General features: G+C 43.4%; 1 protein-coding gene across 1 annotated transcript; it reads left to right on the forward strand.

Moving 5' to 3' along the window:
• The first annotated feature begins 301 nt into the window (after positions 1-301).
• frmpd1b (FERM and PDZ domain containing 1b) lies at positions 302-25127 on the forward strand. Its single transcript, XM_080465835.1, has 17 exons — positions 302-592; positions 7189-7339; positions 9918-10028; positions 11406-11578; positions 12914-13016; positions 13618-13663; positions 13762-13866; positions 14047-14142; positions 15181-15306; positions 15415-15534; positions 16723-16856; positions 17747-17873; positions 18164-18256; positions 18336-18518; positions 18885-19032; positions 19299-20273; positions 20466-25127. The coding sequence occupies exons 3-17, from the start codon at positions 9922-9924 to the stop codon at positions 23036-23038; spliced, it is 5109 nt and encodes a 1702-aa protein (XP_080321961.1). The 5' UTR covers positions 302-592; positions 7189-7339; positions 9918-9921; the 3' UTR covers positions 23039-25127.
• Positions 25128-26785: the final 1658 nt, after the last annotated feature.

Raw genomic sequence — 26785 nt, forward strand, 5'->3', positions numbered from 1 at the left:
AGTTTCCCTCAGAGGGAAAGAGGGTATATAGCAAGACCTGCTTTAAAGAGCTTCTCCTTTGATGGTTTTATTAGAGATACGTGATGGTAAAATACAATAAATGCTGAAAATGACATCTATTCCCCACAAGTTGTAAATAACTCTACAAAGTGGCAAAATGTGAACAAATGAAAAATATTAGGATATTTGGTACATTTTGATTCCGTTGATCAGACGTTCACTCTGATTTCATACAGTGTCTGACCTTGCAGAGGAGGGGCGATGGAGGCAGGGAAGAGAGAGAGAGAGAGAGAGAGAGAGAGAGAGAGGAAAGAGGAGCAGAGGGAGGGGGCGGGTTATTTCTGAGCTCAGGGCCGAGGATTAAGCTGAGAGAGACAGTCCCAGTGCGATGACAGCTTCCAGCGTACAGCCAAACCCCCCGCTCACTACATCCCCACCACCACCACCACCACCACCACCACCATCATCTGGAGGATATTTCTGAGGATCGAATATCGTTCCTTCTCCTCTGCTGCGCATCGCCGATCATCTTGGGGGTAGCAGCCCCTCCAGCCCAGACTCTGGTCCGTCCGTCTGCTGCTCAGACCACGAGGTGAGTCTGCTCGCTTTCTCCGGTGTTTATTGTCTGATGGAGGAGCCGCTCGGCCGGAGACACCGCCGGCACCTTGCGTCCAGCCCGGCCATATCGCAACCCTTATCTATCGCATCAAAATGAATCGTTTGACTACTGGCCATGTTTACAATCCGAGGGGGCTACACCCCGGGTTCACATCACGTTTGATGGAGGCGACGGAGAGATTTAAATCCGATTAAGATTATAAAAGGAAGCAACAAAAGACTGACCTTTTTTTTCTTCTTTGTTTAGCCTACTGGTTTGAGTGGCATGGCCGCGATCACTGATAAAAGTTATTCCTTTGGTCATTTCAATTGAGCACATAGATTATTCTCACGGATTTACGAGCACGGGGAGTTCTCCCAACCCGAGATCATTTGGTAAATAATGTATGGGTAACCTATGTAACGCCACCGCACATTCCCCCCCGCCTTGCAGCGGTCATCCTCGTATTTATTCCGTTATATTTACAAACACATGTTATTGGAGAGCCACGCTGTGGCCGTGTGCGCAGTGAAATCTCCGTCACTGGCTACAGATTGGAAACGCACAGACTAAATCCTGACGGATTCCGGGGGATGCCAGGAGTCTGGATTGTAAAACACGCAACATTATGAATGGGCGTAGGCGACATGTAGTCACCCTGGGAGAGTCGTACCCCCCCTCTTTTTTTCTCTCTCTTCTTCTTTGCTCGTATCCTCTGGCCAACATCAGCCCGCCTCTCTCTCCTCCTGCGCTCCGCCGTGCCGTGCGAGGCGTGACAAGCGCAACACAACTAGACCGGAACAATGCGTTTTGCTGTTCTGGGGCCTTCGTTTAATGCATGACATGATTTAATATGACCGCTGATTGCGGTCCAGACATGTTTGTGTACGTTGATTGGTCTTGTTGTCTTTAAACATCCCCATATGCAGAGATCTATGGGTCCACATGCCATTTTCTGCGCTGTGCCTGCGTGGCCTTTATGGACGCTCAGTGCTGCGCTTTGTGCACACTTGGTGTTTATTTGTGCACGCTGCTGCGGGGCACTGTGCTATGACTCAGGGATGTATGCTGGAACATGTGATGGGAGTTGTGGCTCCGAGGTCACTCTGCCAGAGGAGGAAAAGAAGAAGAAAAAAAAAAACGACGGGGCATAACTTGCACATCAGGGAAGACTTGATGCCTTGCTGCATTAGCCTCGATCTGCTGACTGCTCCTGTGCCCCACTTACTGCAGCCATCCAGCCATGCAGCCAGCCATCCTCTCCCTCTCTCCTCATCTTCAGTCTTGTAGCTCCATGTCTCCAGGGCAGACTGTTGCTGGGCTGGTGCTCGCTGCTCCTGCCAAACACTCACCCCCATCTGTAAATAATGGAATCCATTCAAAGCAGGTTCAGTTCATACCGTGGGAGATGACACAAGATGCCGAATGATCAATTTAGTTCAGTTAGTTTTAAAGGTGACAGCTCACACCGGTGCATTTGAATTTATCCATTTGCCGTTGGTTGGCCAGTTGTATGACTGCATTTGTTTCCTCTTCAGGCTGGATCAGCATAATGAATTGAGAGCAGAAATTAGCCACAGCTTTCTTGATTTGACAGCTCTACTGCAATGACACAATTGACTGGAAATGGGGCCCTAATATAGACCAAGTCTTTTTCTGAATATATAGGCTGCAAAAACATCTTGATAACGAGGAGCATGTTTCTAAAACAAAAATAAGTTTTTCCTCCCTTCAGGTTTTTTTGTAACACATGAAATGTTAAAATCATTTCCATTGTGGATGTATGACTTCAGAGTAGTATTGTGTCTCTAAGTCAGCAGAACATGACTTTTACCTGAAGATAAGACCTTTATATTCTAGCTTCCAGGATCACTGTGTTGAAGGAAATTGTGTCAGACGGCAGAAAGTCAGACAGATTTTCCAGACTCGCAGCATCCATCATCCTCCAACATCCAATGGCCTACTTCAGACATCTCTGTCTGTCTGTGTGTCTCACCGTCAAAACCGTTGACAGAGATCTCTAACACAATGCAGCGTACTATTAAAAGACCCATTATTTAATCGTGCACGGGGGAACACTCGCTTTGCCAGGTCGCTGATGAAAGGAGGAAATGAAATGAGCCGCACATGGTGAGCCCAGTTTTCATAATACTAATGGAACAGGCTGGAAAAACCGAATGACGAAGAAAAGATGTGATTGATGTCTGGAATATCGATAACGGGGAAACCGAAAGGTACACATGCCATAGAAGTCACAACAAAATAATGAAAATATACCAAGCCGCTGTTTGATGATTATGTTTCTTTTCTTTAATAATTTGTGAAATCGTGAACAACAACAACAATAATGATCAACATATAATTTGGGGTTGTTGTAGCTGGAGCTTAACCATCTGATACGCAATGAATGATCGGCTACACTCGGGACAGGTTTTCACTCTAACGCGAAACACATGGAAACAGACTTGCGCACATCAACAATAATACGATGACCATTTTACAGTTTGATGATGTGACGATGCGCCAATAAAACAAAAACAAAAATAAACCACACAGAGGCGTACAGCAACGTGCAACCTCTCTAAGAACTTGAAAACACAAATGCTTTGACCCAGATTCAAACCTTCATTGGGGTGCGATGATGCTGCGAACCGTTTAATAGGAAGAAAACCATGTGAAAACATTACTTTTTCTCAAGCTGTCCACCAATATAGTGTGAATGTGAGCTGTGTATACTATTTTCACCATTTCACCAGACCATTTTAACATGAAAACATATGCTAAACACCACTTTACATAAATCAAAATAATTGACAAACAGACTAATCACGGTGGTAGTCATGCTCCTGCGTGATCTCGAGTCTTCAACAATATTTTTGCCAATGGGACTTTAGAGAGCCAGATTTTGACAGAAGGTAAAAATAAAACAATAATACCAGCAGACTCATTGTGCCCTCCAGGAGCTGTGGTTGAATGTCGCAAATGATGTTCCAATGATGTGGTGCAGAATGTAAAGATGTTTTACTGGATAAGTAACCGTCTGGACCTCATGTTGGCATTAAAGGCAAACGCCTAGGTTAGTACAACTCATCCATGACAGACCACAAATGTCAGCACCAAATATGTATGTATGGCATCCCATTGTTGTTGAGATATTTCAGTTTTGACTGGAGGGGTGCACTAATAAATAATACCACTCATGCAGTCATAATGCCAGTTTGCTTAAAAATACCACAAAGCAGAGTTAATAGAAAGCATCTGATCAGTCATGACTGCATGGCCGATTCCTCTTGAAACAACAACAACAAACTACTTTTAATAACTTTAGAAACCTTTCGGGAATCATCCATCTGGATGGACTTAAAAGGTTACGTGAGAAAATGCCATGTCACAGAGCGCCGATTCACTTCAACATTAAGGATATAATGAAATGATAAAACTGAAATCCATTTGATCTCTTAAGATTGTGGCATTTGGCAAAATGTAATCTATTTAGTTTCCGCCTATAATTGTGGTTATTGCAGAAACCACATGTGTTCCTAAACACGACATGAATAACCATAAGACTCACATGCAGTATTTGATGAACGAAACCATGAAGAATCTTTGTTGATAGATTTTTGTAATTTTTTGACTGTCTGAATATCTCTTCTAAACTTATGTATTTAAATGTTTAATTATTTAGGGAAATTACAAAAGTCTAGTACATCACAAAGTATTTGAGGATACTGATCGCCTGCTCTGCTTGTTGATCCTTTACTACTTTGCATTGCAATGAAATCTGAAGTGATTCAGCAGCTTCACATAAACTGAAACCAGACTCACATCAAATCATCCAGAAAAATCACACACACAATACATTTTTTTGCCAAGTATGCTGCTGGACTGACTCGTCTATGAAGGCCGTGTCCAACTTTATTGGCGTCGACTGAGTGCAAATATGAAATGTTGAGTCGCTGAACCAACCCCTGCTGCTGCCTCATGTGGTGCAGCTGTATCCTGTGTGTGTGTGCGTGTGGGTGTGTGCATGTGTGTGTGTGTGTGTGTGTTGAGGGAGCAGATTCAGAAAAAGATGTCAATTGCAGCCAACTGCTCTTTACCAAATAAAAGCTGTTGTTAAATGAGTGAAAAACTCTTCGGCTGGAGTCTGATTGCTAAATTTGTGATGCTCCACTTGCTTATCATATCAAAGCCTGTGTGTGTGCGTGTGTGTGTGTGTGTGTGTGTGTTTGTGTGTGAGTGTGTGTGTGTGTGTGTGTGTGTGTGTGTGTGTGTGTGTGTGTGTGTGTGTGTGTGTGTGTGTGTGTGTGTGTGTGTGTGTGTGTGTGTGTGATTTATCCATGCAAACTCGTGTGCAATCAAAAAGTTTATGACTGATATAATAATCTTGTCACTATCATTTACCATGAATTGTAATGTTTAACAGATGAACCTGAAGATTGTTTACCATCCCATCGTGATGTAAAATGCCATGTGTCGGCCCCGTCCAGGTTGGTGTGACCTGCTTTGGCCCAGAACAGCTAATTGGGCTTAAAACTGTTTTCCATTCAGCTGGCTGCACAGGGACGGCCCGTTCAGTGCCACCGCTCAACCTCCCGAGGAGAGCACTTCTATGAACTGCATGTGTGCTCATACAAGGCTTGAATAATAGGCTGTTTTCTCAGAGACGGAAAGTAATTGTATGGGAAAATTAGCAGAGAGAGAGAAAGAGGAAGAGAGAGAGAGAGAGAGAGAGAGAGAGAGAGAGAGAGAGAGAGAGAGAGACTGAGAAACTGTAGAGGAAGGTGGTGGTTTCATAGAAATGACATTCAGAAACTGGATTGGATTTGGGAAGACTTCATCACCCAGCTGCAGCTAAAAACAATATTCTCTGTGTGAAGGAGGGGAGGTTAGTGTAGAGGGAACTGTGTGTGTGTGTGTGTGTGTGTGTGTGTGTGTGTGTGTGTGTGTGTGTTGTGAGCTAGGTCACTTGGTGACATGACAGTGGAGGACAGCATTTGCAGTTGAGTATCGATTCAGAGCCAGATTCGGGGACATTGTCTACAGCTTTACTGAGCCAAGTTTGAAAATAAGATCTTCATTTGAAACAGGCAGTGGTAACAACGCCACAGGTCCACTTATTTTGCCTCCTCTGAACAACATACCGGGTCTCAAATTCTCCTGCCTGGTTTTTATTGCTCTCAGATGGAGGAGACATTCTTCATCGAACACCTTTTATTCCCTCCTCCGTGCCAGTAGGACTCTTTTACCTCTTGCTGATACTTTTGTTCTTTCCTCTGTTCTCCTGCAGCTTTGCTCGCTCATTTCTTCCCCGCTGCCCTCTTCACCCTCTTTAAAATTCTCCCCCCTCGTTTCTCCCCCCTTCAATATCCTGTTCTTTCTCTCTTCTCTTTGCCCTGACCAATTCTCTTTTCTGTATTCCTTCCCCTTTTCCCAGCCCCTTTAAAGCCCCCTCCCCTCTCCCCCTTCTCACCCCCGCATCCCCCATACGTCTTTCCTGTGTCTCCCCCCCCCTTCCTCGCTCCGCTCTTCTTCTTGCCTGTGTTGGCAAAGTGGCAGAAGGAGGCATTCGGAGGCAGAGCTAGCTGCATTAGCCCCATACATTATTCATCTGCCCTGCAGTCTGTGTGGGTCTAGGTCTTATGCTGGCTTTTTCAGTGGGACACATGGGCCCTGTGAAAGAGCCCTGTGTGTGGGACACCGGGCCTGATGGAGGAGCTGCACAGATGGGACTAGCGGTTCCTTGAATTCTGCTCCCTCTTGTAGACGAAAGCCCAAGGGAGTGAGAGTTTACATCGCAGATCAACATTTCAAGTGCAAAATGTGGCGGTTTCCTTTGACAAGATCGAGAATGTTTATTCAGTGTCGCAACTAATTCAAAAGCCCAGCGTTTTCACAACAAAGCATTCCCCAAGTCTGTTTCCCCCCCCGAACCCAGAGGCTGGCTAACGTTTCAGCCATATCTGCCCTGATGCTTGTATGAAAGACTTGTCCTCTTTTACCATTGGCTAAGATCTGTGTTTGCCTGGCAGCACTTCTGCTGCCACCACATCAGGATTCACAGGCTGTCCTCTTTGCTCTTAAAGTGCGCCCAGTCAGAACTGTTCACTGAACTGGGCTGTATGAAATTTTAATTCAGACAACCAGAGAAGTGAGTGCCGCGTCTTTACATCGCCATGTGCTTTAGATGCTGTGGAGGCGTAGAGAGAAGACAGCGGGTAAGAGGGAAAGGAAGGCAGCAAGGGAGAAAGAGAGAGAGAAAGACAGAGAGAGAGAGAGAGAGAGAGCGAGCCTCTGGGACCAGAGGAGGGGCCTCTTTGGAAAACCACAACCACGTAGCTGGTTTGGGCTCACATCTGCGCACGGCTGATCCTTGCATGTTCACCCTGAACATATCAACAACTGGAGCATAGCTCAGTTACTTACTGATGGGTTGAAAACTGATGTCATATACGATTTACACGTCCGAATCAGGCTTTGTAACTGGACATTTCACGCTCAATTCTATTTATAAACTTGTTATGTGGATAGCTGCCGTGTTTAAAGGTTCTGACAGCCCTCCCTAATAAGCGTTGTTCTGCCCTGCACAGGTGGCCGCACCAGATTGGGATTGGCCCTGATGATCACAAGGACCCCTCTCGCCTTCTTTTTAGCCAATCCTGGAGGGGCTACAGAGCTGATGTCTCAGAGGACGAGGGGGTATGTCTGTTCTGGAGTCCTGAAGAGACAAGCTACATCACGGTGAGTCATGCTCTCGCAGTGTTTAGTTTAAAATGGAACACGATGCTGCATGCCTAAAATATCTGGGCAAGATTTTAGTCCCTGCAAGTGTGGGTTTCATTTGATTTTCCAGTGCGAGTCTTATACAACGAATCCTTTTTCGGCCTTTTTTTTTAGAAGCGCAGCACCGGCAAATAATGCACATTAAAATATCTCTTTGGAGAAGGTATACACACTCAGCATATGTTTGCCCTTGCATCTGCCTAACTCACTACTTCAGTAAGAAAGCAAGGATAGTAAACCCCTTGCTCCAGTGCCTAGAGTGTGCATGCTATAGAAAAAATAATGACTGGCGGTGGCTGTCCACAGAGACCGTCATTGGAGATGACTACCTGACTCGGCAAGGACAGTGAAGGTGAGGCAGTGGCAGAGAGAGAGAGAGAGAGAGAGAGAAAATTAAAGACAGAAAAAGTAGAGAGAGAAATGACAGCAAAAACCAACATTTGACTCAGTGACTGTTGCACTTGTCACACCGTTATGTCTACAAACTTACTAAACATTTATCACAATTTTTCAATATTTACAGTCCAAACATAGTTTCAAGTATTAGTTAATCATAATGTAGTATTTATTTCTCTAAATAATCGAGTAGGGGCAGATGTGTGAATAATGATGGTTGGTTCCTCTTTGCATCTGTCCACTACAGTCAGCCTTGTTCATCCACGTCAATCTGTTTCAATCCGGATAAGCAGGAGGTGCTAAAGTGACACCCTGACAAGTGCAGGCCCATGCAGAACGAAGGTCTGTAATCCTCTTAAAGGACAGACCCACACTGCACAGTTCACTACTACCAAGGGAGGTCAGTCAGCAGTGGTCTGCAGTCCGTGGTTACTTCATCTGAGTGAGCTGAAGCTCTACTGATGCTGATTGTTTCTTGTAAAGGTATTTATTTAGTATCTCATCCTTCAAATCAAATGTGGGCAGTTAATTCTTTTCTGAGCGAGTCACATGACAAATGAGGACTACAGTGGAGGGTCGAGCCACAAATTCTACATAATTGTGGCTGATATGAACACACTTTATATTTCATTTAAAAGCAGGGTGCCACATTGATTTGATAAGCCACTGTTTCTGCTCTGCATCAGTCAACGTCTTGAATATATTTGTGTTTTTGGACTGGTAATGGTGATTCAAATGGTAAATTTTCAACCCAGGGAGGATGAGGAAATGAATGGATGGATATTGCACTCTAATCTTTATGTGATTCATAATTTCAATTGACAAATAAGCCCGCATACGGCCCACCTGCCACGTAATGACCAGGTCTGCTCTAAATGCAAGTTTGCATGCAGCAAGACTACACAAACTCCTCTATTGATTGTAATGCAGTGCATCTTATTTCCAAATGAGTCAGAATGTAAGATACAGAAACGTAATTGCATTGTAATGACTCAACCGCTTCCATTTATTGGACAAGTCCATGTTTTCAAAACGCTAAAACAAGTGCGGCACACAGCCAGAAAGCTGTTTCTTTTAAGCTCTTAACAAAAGTCTTGGCTTGCGAAAGTTTGAGCCATATTTCAGAGAGCTGATCAAACTAAGCTCTTGGCTCAGTTTCTCTGTGCCTAGGTATGGATTATTAGGTTTCAGGGTTGCATTCTTCATCATTAGTTGTATTGATCAGGTCTGGATTGCTGCCCCCTCCTTGTCAGCTTGTCTCCCTCTTGGAGTCCAGTAGATCCACGAATGGCTCAAATATAAGAAAAAAAAAGCAAAACTGCATCTCAAACACAAGAAACTAATGATATATGTATTACTACTACTACTACTACAACTACTACTACTTATAAAAATAATAATCTTTCAATTTTGCATCGATGTGCTGACACACAAGCATGTATTTGTTGTCCTTGAATGTATTAAAACGTGTCACGGACTAATCCGGGGCTCGGACAGCCTCTGCAGTGACTGGATATTGATTGGCTGACAGAAACAAAACACAGTTGAAAGGAGTTGTGAGTCTTGAGGTTTTGTTCTGGATTCAGTGCTGACCAGCTTGGCCTCCCTGGAGCTCAAGCTGAGGCCTCCATCTCTCTTCCGTAACACAAAGAGAAAAACTGAGCGGAAAAATGCGCAGCTGCAGAGTTGGAGTGAGCATGCAGATTGTGGCACACTGATGTTTTGTGATTGTGTGATAATGCAGTTGGGGGTTTTTTGTTTTTGTTTTTTGTGTGCGTGTGTGTGTGTGTGTGTGTGGTAGAAATCAGGTCATTTTTGCATATATTAGTCATCCTGGCTAAACTCCGCCCATTTCTCTCCCAGCCTCTCTTGTTCCCCACAAATGTTATTATTCATTGCATTCAAGGCGGGCTACATGTGCTGCATACAAAAACAGAGCAGGCTGAACCCAATTCTGGCCCTGATTACACAGTCCAAAAGACAGAACTGACTTTTAAACAGCTTCTTTTTTCATTTTCTTCATTTTTCTTTTTGTCCCTTTCCCTTCTGTTCTTTCTGCCACATCTTATTTTCTTTGTCTGTTTTTGCATTCAGCAATGCATGCTGAAATGAATTTCCTTCTTTCTCTTTGCCGCTGTAGATAAATGGAGGAGAAGGAGCGATGTAGGAGCAGGTCTCCGGCTCGGAGGGCCAGTCGGGTTCAGCAGGTGGTGGGAACAATAATACGACGCACGCGAGAGTCACTCAGCAGGTACAGAGTGAACACAAGTCGACGCTGATGCCTTTCAAAATTGACGATGCTTCTTTAAAAGTAAAAAAAAATACACACTCGGGCGACAACATATGATTCAGAAATGCGACAGTGACATGTTGATGAGAGAATCTGAATTAGAACAAATCAAGCATATTTTTGGTGGTAACAACCTGCAAACAAGAATGTTTGGAACTGAGCTGAATCACTTCTTGATAGATTCTGGCGCCTTTGTCCAATTATAAAAATGTACTACTTCAGTGTTCAAATACTAAACTTAATTTATTACATTATTTAACCTTGTATAAACATGCACTTGTCATAACTCTTTCCGCACACTCACACATTACACATGGTTGGATTCATATTCAAACCAGGACTGTCCCTCTCTCACACATACACACACCCCAGAGTGAACCACAAATATGCTTTCAAGAGCCCTTCACCCCCTTGTTGTCCAGTGAGTGGTTTCTCAGTCTCGGCTAAGGAGGCGTAGCAGAGGGAGCCCAGTGAACTCCCTCTCAGTTGTTCCTGGGAAAGGTCTCGGCATGTTGTGACCAACTGACCAGGACAACTCGCCCCAGGGAGAAGACAGCCAGACTTAAATGCAGCACAAGCAATGATAATTTCTGGCTCTTTGGATGACGAACAAAAAAGAACGCTGGGTTATGTCACAGAAGCTCTTTTACTTGATAATCTTGTATACCTATTTTCAGCATCATAGATAGGATGACGTGGCATTTAATAAGTGAAAATCTTCCAATACTGTTCGATGGTAAAATCAAGAAATTTGAAGCTCCTGTTCTGTATTAAGTAAATCGTATATGATACGTACTCGTGCTGTTTGGACCTGCAGCTGCTTCATACTATGCATTTGCCCAACATTGGATAGAAACTCTTCAGCACAACTAAATCTAATAATGAAGATTTTTGATCCATTAATATTAAATTATTTATTTCTGAACTTGCATATGAGATTTAACTGTACACAAGAGAGGGAAACTTCATCATGGGTGAAAGAGGCATTTTTATTTTAAGATTTACAACAAAGTGAACCAGCAGCTGCACAGCTAAACGCGTACCAGATAACACTGATGACGGTCACATTCAGAGCACCAACACTGTGGCCATAGTTCCCTTCATTTATTTAAGAGAAGCCATGTTTGGTGTTCTCGGTTCAGCGAAGAGGAATGCGTCACAAATGGCTACTTCTTGCTCTTACAGTGTTCGTACAATCCAGAGCCGATATTTTTTATGGTCACTTGATAAAATTCTGAACTCCTTTCTTTGACCTGTCATCCACCCGAGTGGACGGTGCCTCTTGAGGACCGTCGTAGTCAACTGTTAATAACCTGCCACCCTGTCTGCCCTCCTCAGAGAGCGGCTGTTAGGTGATGGGAGGTCGCAGCGCTCCAACAGTCTGTCCAATCAGAACTTCCAGGCCAAGCTGACGCTGCAGATCACCAGGGACCCGGTCCTGGACAGCAGCACTGGACATGGCTTCGCCCTCACTACAAATGGACCCCTGCTGGTCAGGGACGTCGCCCCAGGTACGGGGAGGGTTCCCGGGGGGGGTGTCCGGGGAGGGTGTCCGGGGAGGGTGTCCGGGGTATGCTGTGTATGTGTGTGATGGGTTTGTTTACGTGGATGAGAGTCATTTTTTTTTTCCTGCTTCCTCACCAAATGGCCACCAGCTTTACGCAACAGTGCACCGCCTGCAGCAAGTCAGATTTACACTCTCTCCCCTACTCGAACACACACATGCATGCACACGCACGCGAACGCACAATGACTCTCTCCTGGCATTCAGCTCACAGGGCATGCTGCCAGAGAAGCCGCGGAAACAACAGAGCCACCTGCTCATCCTTTCTAAATTCAATCACTTTTCATTTAAGCAACTTTGATAGGGGGATTGAAAGAGTGAAAGAGATAGATGGGGGGGCGGGGAAGAGAGATGCTGATCCATTACTTTTACATCTGGCCTGTAAAATAAGCTGATAAATGCCCATAGGAGCACTCCACCCTGCCGCACAACTCAGCAATTGCTGTCTGTTGCCAGAAAAAGAGAGAGTGAGAAGGAGAGAGCGAGGTGTTAACAGAAGACACAATTTAATAGAGAGAGAAGGTGCCAGCAGGCAAGCCAAGGGGGGGATAGACGACAAGACAAGTGCAAATATGGTCACAGAGAGCAGAAATAATGAGTATGAAGGTGTATATGATGGGAGGGAGGAGGGAAAGATAGGTGGCGTGAGAAGTCGGAGATGTGCTAATGGAAAAGATGTGACTGTTAGAGGAAAGTGGTGAATGATGAAGAAGAATAGAAAAAGAGAAGAGCTTCAACAATATAAAAGATCATTGTGTTGACAAAGCGGTCATGGAGGCTGGACATAAACGGGGGGGGTGAAGGGTGTAAAAGCTTGCAGAGGAGGGCAGCATGCCATCAGCGGGTCACAAATCAGGGGCAGACGGAGCTTTGCGAGGCAGAGTGGGTGTGTGAAAGCGTGTGTGCATGGACGTGTGTGTTTATGTACTCGTTCACTTAGTATTTTTGTGAGCATGTGTGCTAGAGTAAGCTGAAACTGCTGTTCCCTAAGTCATCGTCTCTTGCCTGAAGACAAATGAGTAAAAAAAAATAAGTGGAGAAAGCAGAACGGAGCTGAGCTGGAAGAGACTCAGAATAACCGTAACCCCTCATATCCTGGAGAGCTCAGCTGAACACCGTTGAGTCAGCCATGTTGTATAAGCATATACGTCATCCTATTGGTGTGTCTGGGTGTGTGTTTGTGTGCGCCTTTATATAAATTCCCTATGATACTCATGTGTTTTGTTTCAAGCAAGCATTCCTGTTTTTGCGGTATGAATATGTGATCTCTGTGGGTTTGTAGGGAGCCCTGCAGACGGGATACTTTACCCAGGAGATCAGGTCCTGCAGATTAACGATGTGATGCTGGAGGATTTGAGTGCGGAGCAGGTGGAAAATGTCCTAAGGTGAGGAAGTATTTGTCTCTTTGTCTGTCTATGGAGTTCCTAGAATGTGGGAAAACCAACGGTGTCACTACAAATTGTGGGTGTGGTCATCCAGTGATGAAATATGAAGCCAAAGTTGTTTCCTCTTGTGCGTATTTAAGAAGGTTTGGTCAATTTCTCTGTGTGTGTGTGTGTGTTTGTGGCAACATGCAACATGTGTGGTATTTCTCTCTTGGTTGTTGCTACCTGATGTTACCAGAATGCAGGGTTTATAACGGTTTGATTGTTAAGATGTAGTTTTTAGGCTAATGTTATAAGTAGGTTATAGTTACACTTCCTTTGTGTGTGTGTGTGTGTGTGTGTGTGTGTGTGTGTGTGTGTGTGTGTGTGTGTGTGTGTGTGTGTGTGTGTGTGTGTGTGTGTGTGTGTGTGTGTGTGTGTGTGTGTGTGTGTGTGTGTGTGTGTGCGTGCGTGCGTGTGCATATCCGTGTAAGTTTGGGACAAAGGTCAGAGCAGAAAGTCCTTGCTTGACAGCTGGACAGAGAGCTAATGATCTTTGCTTGTGTTTGTTAAAATGTGATTATTTTTTGCCTCCGTACCCATATTCTCCCAACACATCCAGGGACTTGGAGGATTGTATCAACGTGACCATCCTGCGGCACATGACAGTGAGTACAAAGAAGGCACTGACGCCTCTCTCTCAACACCCACATTTATAGTCACGGTATTTACTCAGTGTGTGTGTGTGTGTGTGTGTGTGTTGCAGAACCCCAAGTCATCCATTATGTCAGCAGAGAAGAGAGCTCGTCTGAGGAGTAATCCAGTTAAAGTGCGCTTTGCAGAGGAGGTGGTGGTCAACGGGCACACTCAGGTAAACAGGAGTGGATCTGATGCAGAGGGGGGAGGCTGGTCTGAGCTTGCTGATAAACGATTCTCTTCTCTGTGGCGGCCACAGCTTTATCTATTATGAATCTGCAGTCGTTTCCGTGGTTTATGCTTACTGGTTCGGTGTTGATTCTCTCCAACAACATCTCTCTTTTATCTTCACCAGGGAAACTCTCTTCTCTTCTTGCCCAACGTCCTGAAGGTCTACTTAGAGAATGGACAGACTAAAGCCTTCAAGTTCGACAATACCACCACAGTCAAGGTGCACTAAACAGGATTGTTTTTAGTGTTTAGAAGTACCTTGGTCCTTTTGAGTGTAGCGTGTGTACACAGTTGTCTAATTTAGACATTTCAAAATAGCTACACTACTTGTTCACCTTGAATCTTGAATAGAAAATGGATAATTGGACAATGCTTATGATTTCTTACTGGCCCCAGAAATAGCTGCGTCATCCATGTGTGGTTGACATATTGGTCGATAGCGGAATGCTTTATGACTTTATTCTCTGCCACATTCCCTCGTGGACGCCAAGCTGGAAAAGCTGAATATACATGCTGCATATTAAACCCGAGCAACATATAGTGCAATAATGATCTTTTCTTTTTCTGTTATTGTCCTCAGAAGACTCTCCGTCAACTTATCACAAGCATCACGAGTTTTCAATATTAGATCTAGTTATAAAAGAGCGTGTGGGTGTATTTTTGCAATTAGACTCACGACAAGTTCTGGTGTTATTACCCCCAAAGAGCTTAGACTGTGTGTAGGCTGTACATACTGTCGCCTTGCTGAGCAGTGACATAACATTAATATCCTTTCATTGTACCTGGAAGAAGAAGCTATTCATGTTTGAAAATAAGAAAATAGTTATCTACTTATCCTAATATACAATCAAGGTGCGCATTTCTTTTAACCACATCCATCTTTTGTCTTTGCTCAGTTATTCAAGGATTTTTTTTTTTAATCTGCGAGAAAATATTTGTAAGCTGGCACCTAAGTCAACGCCAAAAAAACAAAAGTTACCTCAGATTTTATTCGATTTTATGCCGGGATTAATAGGGTACTAATTTTGTTTGTTTGTTTGTTTTATTTAGTGGGTGGTATGCTAATGAGGTTCACATAAGTCACAAAAGTAAACAGAGTTTGATCGTTCGCATTGTGGTGTGTGTTGTTTCCTCTGGTTGTTATGGGAATCTGGTGAGGGTACAATCCACCCCGGGTCTCAATTCACTCAATATACACACAATCAACTTATGCTCTGTTACCCTCTTACCCTCTACCCCTGGTTTTTCATCATTCCAGGACATCGTGCTGACGCTGAAGGATAAACTGTCCATCCGGGCCATAGAGTACTTTGCCCTGGTGCTGGAGCAACAGTACAGCATCGCTAAACTACTGCTACTGCATGAAGATGAGCTCATACAGCGGGTAAAGGAGTCGCTTAGACACAAACAGAGTTCCTGTAATGTTGTGACACATTTGTGGTGGACAAATGTAATAATATTTATGCTTTCATTTTTTTTGTTCCTCCACCAGGTGGTGCAGAAAAAAGACTCCCACGATTATAGGTGTTTGTTCAGGGTTTGTTTCATCCCCAGAGATCCTGTGGACATGCTGCAGGACGACACCTCCGCCTTTGAGTATCTATTTTTACAGGTCAGACAAACTAATTCTTTAATCTGAGTAATTATCCCATTTTCTTTCATAGACAAGAGCCTTTTTTTTGTCTGATGATATATTGTATTTGTTGCCATTCTGTAGAGCAGATACTGAATATCAGTATCAGCTACTTTTGAATTTACTGTCATGTTTTACTGAAAAAACTAAATCCGAGTGGGAAACGGGTGAATTTTATATTGAAAGAATAAAAAGATGAACGATCTACATTCATAGACTCAACTTGCATGGATCCAAGATGCATAGAATGTCGACACTCGTGCCCAAATTAAAAAACAAACAAAAAAAACCCCAAGGGTTACCCAATGGCGGCCCAACATATCACGTTTGTTATTTATCATAACCCTGGTTTTACTTGGTGGTTAACACACTTTTAAAACTGGTAAAAAAACAAACAAAAAAAAACAACAACCTTAAAATCCAACCTTCCAGGTGGTGGTAGGATGAAGGTATTTATTTTATTAAATTTTTTGATTGAACAATTTAGACAAAACAATTCAAACACAAACATTTATGTACAAAAACAAATCACCCAGTGGGATTTTCATTTAACATATATAAAGCAAGGCACATAAGTCAATAGTTTTAGTAGCTTTCTTATTATTTGAAACTCTAATAATTTTTATATATTGTTTGGTTTCCTTTTCAAAATCAATCAATGAAGGCCTTGTGTTACTAAATTTAGCCTTATGAATATGGAATTTCCCTAAAATAATCAATATCTATTTTTGGTATGTTCATTGCTGTGGATACCAAACAATGCATCTTCCAATATAACTGAAAGTCAGAGTCTATCTTAAGAACAAGGACTATGTCCTTTTCAAACCATGTTTCAAAGAATAAAGATTTGTTTTTAAAAGTAATATGACCGTTATTCCAGATATAGCATCTATGTGGTGAAAAATTATGTTTCGAAATTAGTGACCATGCCCAGAGCATTTGCTTATGGAATTTAGGTATATTTTGTGGAAGCTTTTCTATTTTGTAACCACAGACAAGAACACATTGAAGCCTTCTAAGCATTTGTGGAATGAAGTCTCAGTGATGTATAAAGTGTTCGCACATGACACATGTAGGCATCAGCAGGTCCAAGGACATGTAGTGTGTTTCATTGGCTCCACAGTCTGTGATGACTACAGTCCTGACATTGACTGCATTCATTTGCAGAGTGTTGGAGACGTGCTGCAGGAACGTTTTGCTGTCGAGATGAAGTGTAACACTGCGCTCCGCCTGGCTGCCTTGCACATGCATGAAAGACTAGACAATTGTGGACAGACACGAGCCTCGGTCAAGAGCATTACGTGAGTCATATGTATGTGTGTCTTTGTCATTTATGGGTCCCATTTGTAAGCCACTGCTGACCAAACTTAACCCTCTTTTTTCATTTTGTGTGGTGCGGTGTGTTGATGTGTGCGTGCAGAATTGTTCTGCTGCTGCAGTTATGGTGATGTGTCTGAGATAGGGTTGCTCATGAATCTTTTATCCATCACTGGGCAAACACACACAGTTACATGCACTTACATTCACACCTATGGACAATTTGGAGCTACCAAATCACTTAAAATGCATTTTCTGGACTATGGATGAAAACCAGAGTAGCTGGAGAAAGCCCACATCGGAAGAACATGCAAACTCCACTCAAAAAGGCTACCAAACCCAAACAGCATTAAAAAATAGAGACATCCTCATTATCAGACGAAAGCACTAAGCACCATACCACTGTGCAGCCTGTACTTTTTTATTACATTCTTTTAGACTGATAACTTGTCCATCTTCAAGTGATGTTCATTTTTTTTTCCTTCATAGTTCTGATTACTGCAATGAAATACAGTTTAAAGGAGAGGTTACGATTGTATTTTCTACCTTGCTTCGGTTTTCTGATGTGACACATTAATCCAAAAATTGCAGAATGTCAGGAAAATATGACCTTTTAAGCTCTGGTGAGCTGTTTGATGGATTCACACAAAGCCTCAGAATTTGGTCAATAGTTCTCAGAAGAGCCAAGTCCTTTTGTAGCATGAGCGATGAAATCTGTGGAGAACAGAGTGTTGATCGTCTCTTCCCTAATAAACACTATCCAAACAATCAAATGCAACATATTTCTTGATATAACTTGAATACCTGCCTACTCCACTATTGATTTTTAGGTAGTCTTGTGATTTTGATCCCTCTGTGTATGTCATGTTGACAGAAAAGAGTTTGGCCTGGACAGCTTCATCTCTCCAACGCTGCTGAGTAACATGCGAGAAAAGGACCTGAGGAAAGCCATCAGCTATCACCTTAAGAAAATCCAGTCCCTGTTAGAGCCACGTCAGAAGGTACATTCATATTGATGAATTGAGTGGAAGAAAGCATCTACCAGTAGTTGATATTGTCATATTTTTGCTATACTTTAAGGGACAAGTCACCTGAGTGACAATGACTGCTTTTTCGCTTTAAAGTTCTGTTTTGAACGACGAAACGTAGTGTGAAAGATAGCTGTCAGTTTGGAAGTTATTTGATTGAGGAGTATGGGGTCTGGGATTTGGCTTCTGGGAAGCTATTGCCAAGCATCCCCTCTGTTTTCCCGTCTGTCCTGTTCTTACTGTGACATACTGTGGTTTTATAGGTGATATCTGCTAATCAGGCTCGGTTGGCCTACCTCACTCAGCTGGGAGAACTTGTTTCCTATGGGGGGCGATCCTATACAGCTACAATGATGGTAAGTTTATAGCACCATACGTCATAAAGCATTGACCATAATACTTATTCAAACTACTTGAATTTATTTTGTAATCCAGCTTCAGGACAGAGAAGTTTTGGTCAGCTTACTGGTTGGCGCAAAATATGGGATGAGCCAAGTAATCAACCACAAGCTCAACGTGATCTCGACATTGGTCGAATTCAGCAGCATCAGCCGGGTGGAGTTGCTTACGGAGTCGGACAAAGTCAGCCTACTCCGCATCTCACTGCATGATATGAAGGTATTAAAGACACGGGATGCACACATACATGTACAAACAGTAAATCAATGAGACACTAGGTTGTATTAAGTTGTATTATTCATATGAAGAGAGACACTGACACAGATACATAAAATGGATATTCATTCACCACACTGTAATAGCACCGAGGTTCATGCAAGAGTTAATATAGGTCAAGCGAGCGCCCCCATCACACATACAACAGAACGTAGCCTCAGGGGTGTGTGGTAACTGTATAATGCTAATTCACTGACTCAAAGGTGACTGTCTCTCCCTCCTTCTCCCACTCCATTGCCTTTTCCTCTTTTACCCTTTGACTCAAACCACTACTGCTTTACCTTATCTGCAATTCCCTCCCCCTTTCAGCCATTTGCCTTACTGATGGACTCTCTGGCAGCCAAAGACTTAGGATGTCTGCTGGGAGGCTACTGCAAACTCATGGTGGATCCCAGTGTTAATGTCTTCCGTCTGGCGCGCCCAAAAGTGAGGGTGCACCGGATACCTGCTGAAGAAGGTGTGTGTGGGAAGTTCGCCGTAATAGAGGGCGTGTGCTATGAATCCCTATCAAGTGAGCAAACCTGTTTCACTTTAAGCAATCACTTTCTGGCTTTGGCCTTTTGATAGACATTTTTCCCATCACATGTATGTCACCAGCCAGTACGGGTACGGATAAAATAAAGATTGCCATACGCTTCAATCATCATCAAACATTTTTAGTCCAAAGAAATACATTCTCTACAATGACCGCATGGCAATTGTCTGTCTTCCTGTTGTTGTTAGGTTATGTGTCTCGCTGCTGCAGTGACTCAGATGACTCAACAGATGAGGATGACCCAATGGATTCCCAGAGCTTCAAATGCCCAGACCCAGCAAGTCAAGACTGGGAAGAAAGGAGGAGAGAGGAGGAAGAAAAAAGGAGAGAGGAAGAAAGACTAGAGCGAGAGGAGCACAGAGGCAAACAGGAAGTGAAAATAATAGTGACAACAGAAGGTAAGGAAGATGAGAGTGAAGAGGAAAGAGGTGCAACAGGAAGTGGACTGCGTAAATTCAGCGTTGTGGATGATGAAATGAACCTGGGGACCACCTGGTACCACACCGACCCACGGGTCACAAGTAGCTTTTCCAGCTTGTCCAGTGGTTCCTTGAGTGCTGCGCTAGACGAGAGCAGCACTGCAGCCAAAGCCACATCTCACCTAGATGTTCTCCGTGGATCACGTACAGGCGAAGATCTTCCTAGCCTGGACGTTCACCACCCCTACCTCCTGGAGCCAAAACGGCACCAAGGTCCTATGCGACCCACCAACCTCAATTACCGTGGCAATGACAACTCTTGCCTTTGCTTTGCCGATCTCTCTAAGGCTGATTTTCTTCCAAGCCCACCAGGGGCCACTAGCGATGACGATGATGATGACGATGAAGAGGAGGATGAAGACTTTGGAGTCAAAGAGCTCAGGCGTATCTCTAAGATTCCTAGTTCAAGGGATTTGAGAATGATTGACACCATACCCTTCCAGAGATCACCAATTAAGAAAAAGAAGAAGATACCACCCAAAGTCCCAGTAAGGACAAGTTCAATTCCTGGATGCAAAACAAGACAGTCAGAGCAACGCCTATCTAAGGATGAAGAGAGTCTCTATCTGACACCATCACCCAACCCCAAACCAGCTCTTTTGGTGAAAGACAATGTCTCAGAATCTGACGATGAATTTTTTGATGCACAGGAAAGATTTACTCCGCCAGTTCCTGATTTATCAGGTGTGTTGACAGCAGGTGTGATATAACCTTATAGGACAAGCTTCTTTCATAAAGTTTCATTGTCCTTGGTAGTATAATGTTTTGTTTTTGTTTTTTTAATGTGGTGGGTTGTTGTGAGTAGAGTTGTATTGGACAACTAATAGATTTCTCTGTATGTTCTTTACTTACATGTTTTTTTTCTGTCTACCCAAGATGCTGAGCTGGCTGACCGACGGAATGCCAATCGTTTGAGTGGGACCTGGAATGGACTTCCAGCTGGATCAGGGAAAGCGCCGTCGTCACCCATTGCCAATAAAGCCAAATCCTGTAAACTGAACAAGGAAGTGGAGATGCTTAAAGCCCCTCTAAATCAGCTCATCAGCAAACAATCCAGTCCACCAAAGCCATCTCAGAAACCGGAAGTCAAAGTCAAACCACCACTGGCACCTAAGCCCCAGCTGCCTCCAAAACCGCAGATCATTCCTACCAAATCACCCCAGCATGGAAGATCATATGCTCAGTGCAATGGTGATGCTTCTGGTCGTTTATCTTCTGAACTCCTGGAAATGGAGCCAGACACTATGGAATTCAAGTCTGTCACATCAGGTGGATTGCCTATGTCACCAGCCCTGATTACAGCAGTGAGGTGTAGTAAACAACCACCACCAATCACAACACCACAAGTAGAAGAAAAAATCAAAAGGCAAGAACACAGCCCAAAACGTAGTAAAGACGTGGTATGTGAGAATGGTGGGCATGTCATTCCCAAAGACAAACCATACATTCCTGATGAAAAGGCACTGTCTCAAGTTGGAGGGAGAAACGACAATGACCAGCCAGCAAAAAAGCCACAAAATCTAGTTTCTATCACACGTTCTAATTCGGGCACAAAGCTTGCCATTCCTCCTCCAGTGCCTCCTAAACCCAATTCTTCTATCAATCTTCACCCCTTATCAATACCTGCTAGCTCTCCGGTCTCCCCCACGGATCCAAGCAAAGGAGTCTTCAAGGAATCTGCCAGTCCACCAAATGGAATCCATCCTTGGAACAGCCGTAATGGCAGCATCCAGTCAGGACCTAGAAGGGTCTCTCTGAGCCACGAGAGCCTATCACCCAAAAACACAGATGCACCGCTTACTCTTACCACCTCCCTCACCTCAACCAATTCTAAAGGTGTTGGGGGTCTTGAAAGTAGAGAATCTGAAAGATCAGGTTCAGGATCAGACCTGAGAACAAGCTCCTCCAGTCTGGGAGGTAGACTACCAGCCTCTGCCCTGAGAGGCAAGATCCAGGCTCTACCTTGGTACATGACACGGTCCCAAGAAATTCTAGGAACTCTAGACTATCCCTCCACCAGCTCCATCAATGGAGACACATCTGGATTTGGCTCTGGTCTGTCTGTTGCCAGTGGATTATCGGACCTAAACAAAACCCCCGTCAAGGAAAAGGAAACTGTCCTCTCAAAATCAGGAAGTAAAGGGGACATTTTAGAGGATGGAGCTGAGGTTGTCATAGCAACAATTAAAGAGGCCCAGGATGTGACGTCGAATATGAAAAAGGCCAATGGGCCAAATGGCTCACATCCTAATCTCAGTTTTAGGGAAAATAGTATGCACAGTGGGAGTGTGTCATCCGAGCAGCCCCAGTCACGGCCTCATTCAGCAGTGGGATTGGGAGGTGTGACTAACATGCAAATTGGAGGTGACTCACCAACCTCTTCAGTAGCAGATGGTACTCCTCCACAGCAACACCGTGAGGCTTGTGGTTGCCGCACTGTTTATGCCAACTGTTTCAGTGGAGATACTGAAGATGGTGTTAGCTTTGACGAAGAACTCACTGTTTATGAGTTCTCCCGTCGAATACGCCCCAAACCTGCCCGATCAACTCCCGTTGTCCCTTCTCCAACGACACCCTCTCCAAAACCCAATATCCTGTCACTGCTGAGGGACAATCCTCGCCCCCTGTCTACTTTCTCCACTGCCTCTTCTGAACTTAGCCCTCTAGTTTCACAACCAGCTTCACCCACAACTTCACTTGGGGGTCCTCTTCGTCCATTCACTAACAAGAATTATGGTGGGCTGAAGGGGGGGTTTGCTTCTCTGCGTCAAGATATAGACCAACTTCTTCTGGTGTTAGATAGGGGAGTCCTTGAACAAACAGAACAAACGTGTCAAGATCTAAAGCAGGATAGCACAGGCATAACCGTTGGGCCTGACCTCAATCACAATGGAACGACAGACAGTTGTACTCCAGCACAAAGCCTAAGTTGTATGGGGACCACCACCATGACAGAGGCAGAACGGAGTCTTCTACAGGCAGAGGCTCGACGATTGGCATCGGGATGTCAGCGGGCCACACGTGTAGGGTGGGCACCCGATGAAGCCCTCCGTTCATTATCTAACAGCTTCAGTGCCCTGGTTCAGCTGTCAGCAGCCTGCCTGCGAACAAACACCTGTCCTGGTTGTGAGGCCTGTCATAAACCAAGTCTGGTGAACAGGGATGAGGACAATGACAGTCAGGAGGCCATGGACAAGATAAAAGAGATAGTGGGTCTTTACCGGGAATTTGTTGGAGCAGTTGAGACAGCGGGAACTGGTGCTAGTGTTGGGGGTAAGAGTGTGAGCTTCACTGGGTCTGTACAGGGTCAGGGGGAGGCTGATGGGGTACGGCTACTGGCCAAACGCTGCACTGTGCTCATATCCTCTGTATTCGCACTCACACAGCTTTTCCGGACACGTACACTAGACCCCCCAGACACTCCTGGCCAAGTACCTCTCAACTTTTGACCTGTGAACTTTAAGCCACTGATAAACCACTGACTCTCAAGGTGAGACAAGAGGAAACAGCACAGAGCTAGCTGGTGTGTAGCTCCTGTGTTTCTGTACAGTAAGTGCCATGCACACCACAGCACGCACACAAACAGACAAACACACACACACACACACACATTACAGTAATTGATGTGGAATACATACACCAAACAAAACACAAAGTGACGAAAGACTTGGATTGCGCTGTTTCTCTTTGGACGCATATGGACTATGCATTTGTACATATGAATTTTATAATTATCTTATAACTATCTTATTTTATGATACAATATGTGTATGTAAGGATGAATTACTCATGTACTGTATGTATTTATGTATTTATTTTTACAATATTTGCACCATGACCTGTGATGTGCAGGTCACTGGTGAAAAAAAAAACCCCAACAACCTATGGATGCCACTGGAATTCCTATTTACCCGTGTCGTTGAGACAGTATTACGTTAACTTTTGCTGCTTTTAAGATTTCTCCACTTCACAAGGTGTAATCTGTAAATTGTCATTTTTCAAGTTTAATATTATGGTACGTTTACTGAAATACAGAAAATATACTTTAGCACATTTGGAAAATACTTACCTGATTTGTTTTAAATGTGCAGGTTTTGCACCTTTTTAATAATTTAGTTTTTCAACATTACAGGTAAATATAATGGGATACAAATCTATACCATTACACAGCAGGGAGAGCACTTTGACTGTTACAGATTGCACCTTTTTATGAGACACATACCTTTTGTGTAAAGTGTTTTTCTACCCATGTCCACGTCTAACCTGATTTTGAGTGAATGCTTCTTGGAATACCACCATTACCCACATGTATGCAGTATTATAACATTATTCTAGTTTTCATCCAAAGGACACAACATATATATATTTCCTGGGAATGCGTGGAGGCGGTTCAGACAGCAAAACAAGGGACCTGATTATTTATGTAGTGAAAAAATGTTTTCAACTCGGCACAAAAGTGACTGTTATAAACTCTCTTCAGATGTAGCAAAGATCCAAAGTCTTAAAAACACTGAGCCACAACTGCTCCCTGCCATGGTTTCCTCTGATGGTACACCACTTTATTGATACCATACTGAGTGAGGAATGGAATGACTGCTGTACGCTGGTGTCGATATAAACTGATATATCTGTGTCCTCCTCTGTCCTTACCTTAGTTTATGGCTATGCAAACATAAACTTCCCAACCCTCCTCCACGAACACTTTGTTTTTGTTTGTTTGTTTTTTGTGCTAACATCAGAAACAATTATGGCTGCATTATGTTTGATTGAATATAATGGATGCTTTCTTTGTTTTGGAATGTTGGCTTTTGTCTTGTTTCAAAGTGAAAAAAAAAAAAGGAGAAAACTTCCTGCATTATGGATTGTGCAACATTCTGCAAAGTTGCATGGCATTAAGCATATGTCAATATAATGATTCCTGTCTATACTGATGTCTGTGAATTGTCAGTAAAAGGATTACATTGCTTGATCAGTTTGCTGATGTACAGTGTTTACTAATCAGCTCCTCCATGTCACATGATACCAGCTCAGTTGATGAACCATCCAATTTGAAGGACCTGCTTGAGCCTCCTTCAACAGGGACGGTAATTAAGCCAAATCAGACAGCAGTTGTTTATACAAATAAGGTAATGGGATGAACCCTTTATACAGACTGCTTAAGTGTTCAGACAGCTGATCGAGGTAGACAGTATGAATACTCTTCTAAATTGAGAAAACTGTTGTCTTGGTGACTGATAAAATAAATCCAGGGAAGCAAGACCTCACAGCTTCCAGTTGCCATGCAGTTGATGTCCAGTTGCGGAGTTCCATTAAGACATATGTGCAATGTCTCCGGTTGTTCTTCAAGCAGGCTCCAACAGTAAAGAGTCCCTGTGTCACTAACTTCTTTCTGTATGGTATAAAGTGTATGAACAGCATTTCATATTCAGACAAAACATTGTGTTTCTACATAAGCAGCCACTTTTCCGTGACCACGTACAGTTATGTCGATGTACCAAGAAAAGTATTGTTTTGGGAATAAATGACTCACTGACTTTAATAGTGCCGGTTGTTGGGAGTGTTTTGAATTTGTCCGTCTCAAACTGCTTGTAAATATCTAGTTCAGCTAAGCTCTTTTCACTAAAGTGTAGTGTTTTTAGGAGACAATGAACGATTTGTCAAATCTTGCCATAGGCGAGAATGATTTAAGAACAGACTATAAAGCTAAGCAGTCTACAAGGGCATTGTTTCTTTTTTAACATATTTGATGAAGTTCATGAGCAACACTGATAAACCTCATTTGAGTTGCTACAGTTCCATGAAGGCGTACTTTATTTCTCATGTCTCATTTAGTAATGTTTATACACTATTCATCCAGAACCTGATAAACTGAGTTACAGCAACACCTTTACTACAGTTATTCAATACAGACTCCTTAAATAATAGATGAGGATGTGAATATAGTTAAATTATTGCTAAGATGACAGTCAGTGGGACACTTGTTAGGGTGAAAAGAAACAGAGCTGAGAGGCTTTATAACCACAGTAGCTCAACTCATCCTTATCCAAAGTCCCCATGTGTCCTTAATCTGATCATTATCTGCAATCTGACGTCCTGACAGAGTAATCTAGAGACCGACACTCTGCATTGCCCCCCAGACAAAATATGGCCCGACAGCAAGGCTCCTGTTGCCAGAGCCACTTCCATGTTCAAATGAGTAAAGAAAAGGAATGTTGAACCACAGTGTGTGCGACTGTTACCTCCATCTTTATTCCCCAATGTTGAGTCTGGTTATCTCTTAAAATAATACAATGTCCAGTAGTGATGTAATGTGACTGACTCCAAAGTAGGGATTACACTGCATATTTGGGAAGGAGCAGGTTAGACAGATGTGACGCGGTTACGCATGTATGACTCACGTACATCTAGTACTACTCTACAGCTTGTCATTGTCAAATTGTTTATATTTGGCCGCATACGTCAAACATAATGTTTCCATATAAACACCCATATAAGAGACTTAGCCGTGTTTTAATGGATTGCTTGTGAGCGTTTAATTTTCTGGCAATGATTAGACATTTTCATCATTATGTGGTTACTTGTGCTTCAGGCAAGTGAATAACAGCACTACTCAATATCACCAAAGATATGTCACTTTTAGAACAAAGTCTTATATTTGAGGAGAAAAAACCCCCTAGAAAGAATCTGAGGAAAAAAAACAAACCATCAAACACGGAACACTGTGGACACACACGTTGACAAAAACGTCAGAAATAGGCCAAGTGATCCATTTACATGGCAGCTTGAGCTTTTTGTGCCACTGAACATTACCCTCTGCCACAGTCTCCTCGCAGCACCGCTACTCTTCAGCCTCCATCGCTCTCTCAAACGTCCGAGCAGCATGCCTTTCTTCTCTGGGCAGTCTTACACCGCCAGAGCTGCTGTGTGGCGGTGACTGTGTCTACTCGAGCTTGAAATCTGAGCCCATTATGTCAACAGATGTTACAGGCAGAGAGGAGAGCAAGCGTGAGAGGAGGAAATATCAACGAGTAGCATAGGAGGGGCAAAAAGCTGCACAAAAACAAAAGGCGCAGAGTGCTTACCAAGGAAACGAACACGGAGGAGCACTTTGTTTTATAGTTCGAAAAAGCAGTTGTTCAAAATTTCACAAATGCAGTGACAGTGCAGAGCAGAAATAGTGCCAGGTCTCTCTTTGA

Source organism: Lipophrys pholis (genome assembly GCF_963383615.2).
Source record: "Lipophrys pholis genome assembly, chromosome: 6".
NCBI lineage: Eukaryota > Metazoa > Chordata > Actinopteri > Blenniiformes > Blenniidae > Lipophrys > Lipophrys pholis.

Excerpts from the sequence above, each read along its gene's own strand:
- frmpd1b (XM_080465835.1), top strand. The coding sequence starts at position 9,922 with ATGGAGGAGAAGGAGCGATGTAGGAGCAGGTCTCCGGCTCGGAGGGCC. Across the intron at positions 13,867-14,046 it reads TGGTCAACGGGCACACTCAG|GGAAACTCTCTTCTCTTCTT; the intron begins GTAAACAGGAGT and ends TATCTTCACCAG. Across the intron at positions 14,143-15,180 it reads ACAATACCACCACAGTCAAG|GACATCGTGCTGACGCTGAA; the intron begins GTGCACTAAACA and ends TCATCATTCCAG.